We start from the raw sequence: 10035 nt of genomic DNA, 5'->3' as shown, positions 1-10035 counted from the left end.
AAAATTGTAACAGCACAAAATAGGTATTTTACGGTTGGTATTATAAAGGGTCACTTTTGCTCTTCTGTCTTTAATGTACATCTTTATTGCCTACCAACAGGATTCCACCCTATATTTCCAAATGCACATTTTGATGTTGCTTTGATGTTCCTGCAAAGATTTACGTCCTTCTGTGGAATGTAACACCTCAACTTGTTTAAGATATTCTTGGAAGACATGATATCTGTTTGCCTTAGTAACTTCATTAAGTTCCTCTTTCACTGTCTTTCTGTAGTTACAGAAGGCAAACTACTTTCAGTCGTGCTAAGCCCCATCTCACAACTTTGCTTCAACCCTTTCCTTTGGTTGGAAGGAAACTCTGTTAGCCTACCTACCAAGGTAAGCACAGATATCAGACCTTCTATGTGTTTACACACTTTTCCTTATCTATCTTGCACATCAGCAAACACACAGTGCCTGCCAAATGATGTATTTTAAGTACTTGCTGAGTTAGCAATAAAGAAATGAAATAACCAATCAAAAGCTATATTCATTATTCAAAAACATCCCATATCCTCCAGTATTGCTGTAATTGACCTCTAATATTGATTGATAATTTTTGCCTTGTCAACAAATATTTATTATATTTATGTGAAATGCAAATGAGGTAATTCAAATTATAAAATGATTGCATGCTGTCAAGAAGTTTACAGTATATTAGAACCCATTCTAAGCATGTTGTTTCAGTCTGTGCTTACCTAAAATTCAGTAGTAATTATAGAGAAATATAAAAAACAATAGTAAACATTCAATCTAATCACCTAACAAAGTCATGGAGAAAGCATGGTGCAAAATGGCTGCTCCTTAATATATTGTGCGATGAAATACTCTAAGCAGAGTATCTGTTTGCTGGCCTCTTCTATCCAGACTCTCATGAACTCTATTTAGAACTTTGGGCAATGTCAACTTGTAGCCATTCCCGTAGACAATGGTGGCAACATCGACTCATGTCCATGTGTTTGTGTGGTACTTAATATAGGATAACACCAAGTTAAAGACATCATTCTCATTCTTGCAGCTAATGGACAGTGAGATATGTGGAATCTTTGTGTAGAGGAGGGAGTTGTTCACAGCAGCACATTCTTCTTTCACTGAAAGTGTTCTTTAAAATGCAGGTCAGAATACTATGCATTAGAGATGTAAGCATTTTGCAGCAAATCTGAGTAACTGAAATTGGTGTCTTTAATAATCATTTCAAGCACTAAGTTCAATGGCCTCAGTTTAGATTTCAAGCATCTTGCTATGTAGGCAAATATACATCCTTTGAGCAGTATCAACATAAACACGATTGCACCTTCTATTTCATTATCTTGTACAGAATATTGCTTCTGACTCCCTTTCAGATTCTTTTCATATTCTGTCCTCAGTGGAGGTCCTTCCCAAAGAGAAAAAGACTAATCCCCATAGTCCTTTGATATAGCTAATAAAATACATGGATATGGGCATCACGATATCTCAGGTTAACACGCCTGTGTTCTATCCTCTCCTGAATAGATATTACCAAATTGTTCCTCATTTTACCCTACCTAGGGAAACCTGGTTACATTCTCACATTTCATGACACATTGCAATGTTAATCTATTCCCTTATGTTTTTATTGTATCAGTGTTGACAGTTCTGAAAAGGTTAAGAAAATATAATTCAGTATATTAGTTAAACATTGTACATGAGTTCAAATTTTTTTCTTTTTTTCTTAAGTCTGGTGCCTAAAATAGTAAAAGTGAAAAAGAAAATTTCAGGGAGGAAAATGCAAAAGTTTAGGTAAAAAGAAAGATAACATGACGGGTAAGATCAGAGGATGGAATCTGATGATTAAAGTGTAACAAGCAAATGGGTAAATGCAGGACACAAAGGTCGGTGTGACTTCAATACTGTTTCCCAACAGCATAATTTTATGTAACCAGATCACAGAGTAGTCTTACATATAAAATATTCTAAGATACCCTGAGATGTATAACAAAAGTATATCTTTCAAAGCCTTGCCCCACTGCTAAGCTGCCGACTATACAGGACTTCTATCTTCAACTGTCTGTGGCAACCAGCCAAAAGGAAGTTTATGAAGACAATATATTTTGATATGCATTGATAGTTCATGTCTAAAAAAGGCCACAAGTCTTGAGAGCAGAATCAAAGTGGAAAACTTTGTACTCCTAGTCTTCAATTTTATGGGGCTTCCATATGCATTCACTTTCTCTCCCACCCTTCATGAGTAGACAAAAACTGCAACATTAAGAGGAGGGAAATGGCTTATTCACAGAGAAGGCAAGTGGGACAGTCAAAATGGAGCAGGTAGCCTACCTCCCTATATCCTCAGCAAAGTAACCCTATGTAAATATTTCTAAGGGCTACTAGGATGCACAGGTCAAAGATGCTGCTTCTAGGATTACAGAGCTTGATTGAGATGCTTTAGTTTCATTTACCTCTCATCTCCTTCCTTAGGTCACATACCAGGCATGTTAACATCTCCAAAAATGGGGAGGTCTAGGAAGTATTTAGAGACAATGCTTGCTGCTGCATAAGACCAAGTTGTACATTAAAGTGGCATGTGGGCTTAAGGGTTCCATATCAGCATTCCACATGACTCTACAGAAATGCTCCATCCCCAGAAAGCTCTCCAAAGACTTTATGAAAAGCCCACTTTGAGGGAGGATAGGAATGAAACTGACAAGAGTGGTGTGCTTTCTCATTGTCCTCAATCTCACTTATCACTCCATATACAATGAGAGATTAATATGCTTTATGAACCACCTCCCAAGCTGTGCCTACACCTAATTTTTGATGTTCTGTTGTGTCTGACACTCTGAGACCATTTGCTGTAGCACACTGGGCTCCCTGTCCTTCAAATCATCCAAAGTTTGCTCAAATTCATGTCCACTGATTCATTGGTGTCTTGCAACCATCCTGTCCTCTGTGTTTCCCTTCTCCTCCTGCCCTCAATCTTTCCCAGCAGTAGGTTCTTTCCAGTGAATCAGCTGTTGGCCTCAGGGGACCAAATATTGGCCCATCAGGTTCAGCATCAGTCTTTCTGTGATTAGTTAGGGTTGATGACCTTCATGGTTGATTTGTTTGACCTCTCTACTCTTTATAGGACTCTCAAGATTCTTCTCCAGCCCCACAGCTGCAAAGCACTGATGCTTTGACAGTCAGTTTTTGTGGTCCCTCTCTTACCTCTATACATGACTACTGGATAAAAAATTGTTTGTGTATTCGGATCTTTGCCAGTAATGTCTTCACATTTTAATATTTTGAATAGATTAGTCAAAGCTTTTTGTCCAAGGGACAGGGTCTTTAGTTTCATGGCTACAGTCCATGCCCACAGTGGTGTCATAGATCAAGAAAATAAAATTTTTCACTGGTTCCATTTTCTCTTCATTATTATGCTTTGAAATTATGGGACCAAATGCCATGATCTTAGGTTTTTGAATGTTGAGTTCCAATCTAGTTTTTTCCATTCTCCTCTTTCACATTCATCAAGAGGCTCCTTAGTTCCTACCATTCCTCTGTTATTTGGATGATGATATCTGGATACCTGGGAGATATGAATAACTCCCAAATAAATTTTGTTTCTAGCTTGAGCTTCATATATGATTTTATTTTTCATAATGTTTTCTGCACAGAAGTTAAATAAACAGGGTAACAGTATATAGCTTTGACATATTCCTTTCCTGATTTTGAAAGAGTTCATTATCCCATGTCCATGGCTGCTGGCTCCTTTTCATACCCGGCACCACCAGGGTTCCAGCAGTCCAAGCAGCTGTACCACCACCTGTGCTCAAAAAGGCAGACCCCAGTGCTCCACAAGTGTTTCAGAACAGACTCCTTTGGTGATCACATGTAGAGGAAGGATGAAAATTATATCTGAGACCCAGGGACAGAGCCATTAAAGAGGATTGGAAATCCTCCAACCAGTTGAGCATGCTGCTAATTAAACATACATGATTAATGACACAAAACCTGTGTCTATGGAATGCATCAAAAGACAATAAGAGTTCAAACAAAAGAAAATACCCAGGCTCAGGCAGCTGTAAGAATGAGCAGGAGTTATAGCAATTTTGAGTTTGAGCTGTCCTTAGAGAGATCCAGAGTCCAGTTCTCTTCATCTTTGGAGAGCTTCCCAAAGAGGTGTAGTTGTCCTGTGAGTCATGTTGGGGACTAGGACACTGACAGATGAAACACTAGGAAATAGGTATTATTCTTTTGATGTTTTGAATTGTTGTGTTGTTGATGCACTACATTTCTCAGTTGTAGGCTTCTTGATAATGGCACATTGATTTGGTCTTTTAAGATTATTTCAACCATATTTTTATTTTGTGTATATATAGATTTCTACTTTTACTTTGGTTTCCTATTTTCTGTACCTTTCATTGATGTTGCATCTCTTCATTTTTTTAAATAGGTATGTACTTCTGTATTAACTGTGATCTTCTATTATTCTGTGGGGGATGTATCTGATCTTCTTTCCAGGTTTGCTTTCTTTATTTTTCCATTGACACTCTGCTCTGTTTTGCCTTGAGACTTATTTGATTAGTTCTCTTTATAAATCTGTTGTGTTTATTGCTTGTGCTACTTTTGGTTTTGTTTGATTTTGTTTTCTTGCCATTTATCTATGTTACTTTTTAAAATCTCCTCAATATATAGTATCATGGTTCTCTGAGCAGAAATTTGGCCTGGTCTTCTAGGGTGTCAGCACTGAGACCAGGATCATGGGGCACCAGAAAATTCCTCTCTTCAGTGAATATTAACTGGTGACAGTCTCCATGAAGGCCTTCTTCTTAATCTAAGATGCACCCATCCAACTGTTTGCACAACCCAAAGCTAATGCCTCATGCCACAAAACATGCAAGACAGAAACACAAATGAAATCATTGGCAGATAGACTCCCTAACATCAGACAAATCCCATAGACACATGCAAATGATACGAACAGACATGGTCCCACCATAAAAGAGGGAAGACTCAGTTGCAGACTCAAGAACATAGTCCCCAGTCTCTCCCACTCCAAAGCCCACACTAGCCACTCGACCAACCTAATCAACTTGGAGTGGAGATTAGGAGCAATATGCCAGCAGCCTGGGAAGAAATATTTGTTAACACAGTAAGTAGGGGAATGTGAAGACAGAGAAATATGTTGTGGGCAAAGGAACATGGTAAAAATTCAAAATTTAATTAAAGAGGAAATTAAAAAGACTTGGCAGTAATGATAGTAAAGATGATCAGACATTTTGGAAATAGAATGGAGAAAAGATGAGAAACATTTTTGAAGGGCCGGGAAAAATGAATAAGCAACAATAAATAATTAACAACACAAAATCTGTCATTGGTATACTATAGGCTAAAACTCATCGTTGTACTGCTGAAGACAACACAACATTGGAAAGCAAATATCCTCCAATTTAAAAATGAAGTTTAAAAAGAAACACAAGCATTCAATGGCACAACAGACCTGACAAACGTAATTGATACTTATAGGACATTTCTAAGGCCCACTTGACTTCACATTCGAGGATATTTGGCTCTAGATGAGTGATCACACCATGGTGATTATCTGGGTCATGAAGAGCTTTTTTATACAGTTCTTCTGTGTATTCTTGCCACGTCTTCTTCAATACTTTGGCCACCTCATACAAAGAGTTGACTCATTGGAAAAGACTCTGGTGCTGGGAGGGGTTGGGGGCAGGAGGGGAAGGGGACGACAGAGGATGAGATGGCTGGATGGCATCACCAACTCAATGGACATGAGTTTGAGTAAATTCCGGGAGTTGGGACGGACAGGGAGGCCTGGTGTGCTGCGATTCATAGGGTCTCAAAAAGTCGGACATGACTGAGTGAACAGAAGAACAGGATAGGACATCTCACCCAAACACAGCCAAATATACATTTTTCTAACGTGAAAATGAAACATCTCCAGTTCAGTTCAGTCGCTCAGTCTTGTCCGACTCTTTGTGACCACATGAACTGCAGCATGCCAGGCCTCCCTGTCCATCACCAGCTCCCAGAATCAATCCAAACCCATGTCCATTGTGTCGGTGATGCCATCCAACCATCTCATCTTCTGTCGTCCCCTTCTCCTCCTGACCTCAATCTTTCCCAGCATCAGGGTCTTTTCAAATGAGTCAGCTCTTTGCATCAAGTGGCCAAAGAATTGGAGTTTCAGCTTCTACTTCTGGTTAAATTACAAATCAAGCCTTGATAAATCAAGCCTGGATCTCAAATCAAGCCTTGGTAAATTTAAGATGATTGATATAATATCAAGCATTTTTTTTTTTTTAACCACAATGCTATGATTCACATACCAGACTTTGGGGGTGGGGACTGTGAAAAACATGAATATATGTAGGCTGACAAATACACCTCTACGTGGCCAAGAGATGGCTGATGAAATCAGAGAGAAAATAACAGAAAAAAAAAAAGTTTGGAGGCAAATAATATTAAAAAATTGATTATCCGAAATTTATGGAGTATGCTAAAGCAGTAAAAGAGTGAAGTTGGTAAATACTACACATCTCAGGTAATCATTCTAACCTGAAATTGGAAACATTTAAAGAAAGAAGAAAAATCAGACAAAATTACCCAAAGGGAATAGAAGGGGAAAAAGTAATAAAAATTCAGTGCAGACATTAAAGAAAAAGATGATGAAAAAATTAGCCAAAATCAATATCACTGAAAGGGGGCTCTGGGAGAGCATAAGCAAAATAGATAAATCATCAGCCAGACTTATCAAGGAAAATAAAGGGGGGGATATTTAAATCAATAAAATTTTACATGACAAAGACAATATAACTCATACCCTAGAAATAGCAAAGGATCATAAAAGACTACAGCAAGCAGCTATAAGTCAATAAAATTTAGAATCTGAAATCCATGAACAAATGCTCAGAAATTCAACTAAGAAGAAACAAAACATCTGAACACAGCAATTACAAGCAGTAATATTGAAACTGTGATGAAAAATTCCCAGTTAACAAAATTAAAGCCAAATAACTTCACAGGGAAATTTTATGGACCATTCAGAGAACTGCTAACACATGCACTTCTGAAACTCTTCCAAAATTCTAGAGTGGAAGGAAAATGTATAAATTCATCCTACAAGGTCACCATCACTCTAATACTATCACCAAGATAACACAGAAAAGGAAAGTTAGGACCAATATCACATTGATGAACAGAAGCAAACAACTTGAACAAAACACGAGCCAGTATCTTAAAGGATTAAACACCACCCATTATTAAGTGGAGTTTATCCCAGGTATGCAAACATTCTTTAGTATCTGCATAGCAATGTATATTGTATACTGTATGTATATTGAAGGCTTAAAACCATATTACCACCTCAATGGATGCGGAAAAATCTTTGATATAATTCAACAAGCATTTGAGATAGAAACTCTCCAGAAACTGAACATAGCAAAACATACCTCAACTTAACAAAGGCACACAAATCAAAACTACATAGAAGTATCACCTCACACCATTTCAAATGGCCATGATTTAAAAATATCCACAGCAGGGACTTCCGTGCTGGTCCAGTGGCTAAGACACCATGATTCTAATGCAGGGGTCCCAGATTTGATCCCTGATCATGCAACTAGATTCCACATGCAGCAACTGAGATTTGTGGCCATCAAATATATATATAATATATATTATATATAATAAATTATATTTATGTGTATATAATATATATAATATATTATATATATATATATATATATATATATATATATATAAAATTTTATAATAGTCTGTGAAGGAAATGGTGTGGAGAAAAGGGAATCCTCCTGCCCTCCTGCACTATTGTTGGGAATGTAAATGAATACTGCCACAGTGCAGAACAGAATGGAAGTTAACTAGGAATAAAACTGTCATATAACCCAACAATCTCACTATTTGGCATATAACCCAAATGAAACCATAATGGAAAAATGCATATGTACCCCAGTAACCATTGCAGCAATGTTTAGAATAATCAATAAAGGGAAGCAACCTCAGTGTTCATCAAACAAAGAATGGATAAAGAAACTATGGTACATATACAGGATGGAAAATTACTCACCCATAAAAAAAGGAACAAAACTGGATTATTTGTAGAGTTACGATGAATCTAGAGCCTATTATACAGTGAAGTAATTCAAAAACAAAGACCAACAATGCATATCAATGTATATAAGTGGAATCTAGAAAACAGGTACTGAAGAACCCATTTAGAGGGTAGGAAGAGATACAGTCATAGAAAACAGACTTGTGGACACAGAGTGGGAAGGAGAGGATGGAATGAATTGAACAAATTGCACTGACATAAGTAAAATACCAAGTATGTAGTAGATAGCTAGTGCTATGGAGTGCTCTAGTCGAGTGGGTTGTGGGGTAGGAGAGTAGGCCCAAGAGGGAGTTGGGAGGACCACTCAAAAGGGAGGCTCAGCTATATTTACTAATAACTGATTTATTTTGCTGTGCAGCAGAAACTAACACAACATTGAAGTCAATTATACTCCAAATTTTAATCATTTTGATTCACATGAGGAAAGAAAATCAGTCTTTGGCCAACATGTGCAAGAGACAAGTAAAGTGTCACAGTGCATGCCAAGTAAAATGTGTACCCAGGGCTGCTTTGTATGTATAGAGAAAGCAAAAAGAAGCAAACAAACAAAAACGTTAAAATGCAGAGCTAATTTAGCCAGAATTAATTCAGATTCTACATTTAAGTGTCCCTTCACTTCACTGATTTGTCATTGTTTCTGAAAATAAAGAAGGGGTCTATAAAAGGAAAGTAAACATAGCTATATACTTTCATAAATCGATGTCATCAATTTGTGAAAACATGAATTCCCTAAAGTTTTAATAAGTAGTACCAGACCTTTGACTTTCAGAACTATGCTAAGTAGGAATTAGTAAACATAGGTTGAAATTGAGATGCTGTGCAAGAATCCCTTGTTTTGCAATCTAGAATGTGTGCTACTGACTGGGAGAAATGCATAGCCTAAAAGTGGAATATAGCAGGACGGCTTCACCCACATCCTGCTGTCCACCAAGTCGTCCGAGAACAACTCGCTGAACCCGGAGGTCATGAAGGAGCTGCAGAGCGCACTGAGCACGGCCGGGGCCGACGGCAGCAAGCTGGTGCTTCTCAGCGCCGTGGGCAGCGTCTTCTGCTGCTTCCTGGACTTCATTCACTTCATCCGGTGCCTGACAGACGACCGCAAGGGGGAGAGTGCCAGGATGGCAGAGGCCATCAGAAGCTTCGTGAACACCTTCATCCACTTCACGAAGCCTATTATCATAGCTGTGAATGGCCCGGCCATTGGGCTAGGAGAATCCATCCTGCCTCTTTGTGACCTGGTGTGGGCCAATGAAAAGGCATGGTTCCAGATGCACTATACCACCTTTGGACAGAGTCCAGACGGCTGTTCCATGATCATGTTCCCCAAGATTATGGGAGGAGCATCTGCCAACGAAATGCTGCTCTGCGGGCGCAAGCTAATGGCACAGGAGGCATGCGGCAAAGGGCTGGTCTCCAGGGTGTTCTGGACTGGGACTTTCACCCAAGATGTCATGGACCACATCAAGGAGCTCGCCTCTTGCAACCCCGTCATGCTGGAGAAATCCAAGTCCCTTGTGCGTTGCAACATGAGGTTGGAGCTGGAGCAGGCCAACGAGCGGGAGTGCGAGGTGCTGAAGAAGATCTGGGGCTCGGCGCAGGGCATGGACTCCATGCTCAAGTACCTGCAGAGGAAGATCGACGAGTTCTGATGGCCGGGCTGCCCAACCTCACCGGGCTGCGCTGTGCCAGACCTCATGGCCTGGGCCAGGCTTGCCCGGAGCTCCCGCTGGGAAGCAGGACTTGACACACCAAAGCTATTTATTGCCAAGGAGTTTTTAAGTCCTGTAACTTTAAAATAAATAACTGCAGGGCTCCTTTGTCCAAATGTCATTATTTTGTGCTTAACACACACACAAGTGTAAAAGTATAATGGTGAGCTCTGGGCTGCTCTTTGTTTT

At 39.1% G+C, this 10035-nt stretch overlaps 1 protein-coding gene across 1 annotated transcript; it reads left to right on the top strand.

The window, feature by feature from the left end:
* The first annotated feature begins 9087 nt into the window (after positions 1 to 9087).
* LOC122436449 (chromodomain Y-like protein) lies at positions 9088 to 9786 on the top strand. Its single transcript, XM_043460249.1, has one exon. It carries the CDS (start codon positions 9103 to 9105, stop codon positions 9784 to 9786), a length of 684 nt encoding a protein of 227 aa, XP_043316184.1. The 5' UTR covers positions 9088 to 9102.
* The last annotated feature ends 249 nt before the right edge of the window (positions 9787 to 10035 follow it).

This window comes from Cervus canadensis, chromosome Y (genome assembly GCF_019320065.1).
Source record: "Cervus canadensis isolate Bull #8, Minnesota chromosome Y, ASM1932006v1, whole genome shotgun sequence".
Classification (NCBI taxonomy): domain Eukaryota; kingdom Metazoa; phylum Chordata; class Mammalia; order Artiodactyla; family Cervidae; genus Cervus; species Cervus canadensis.
This window is presented reverse-complemented; position numbering and strand designations above follow the sequence as displayed.

Excerpts from the sequence above, each read along its gene's own strand:
- LOC122436449 (XM_043460249.1), top strand. The coding sequence starts at position 9,103 with ATGAAGGAGCTGCAGAGCGCACTGAGCACGGCCGGGGCCGACGGCAGC.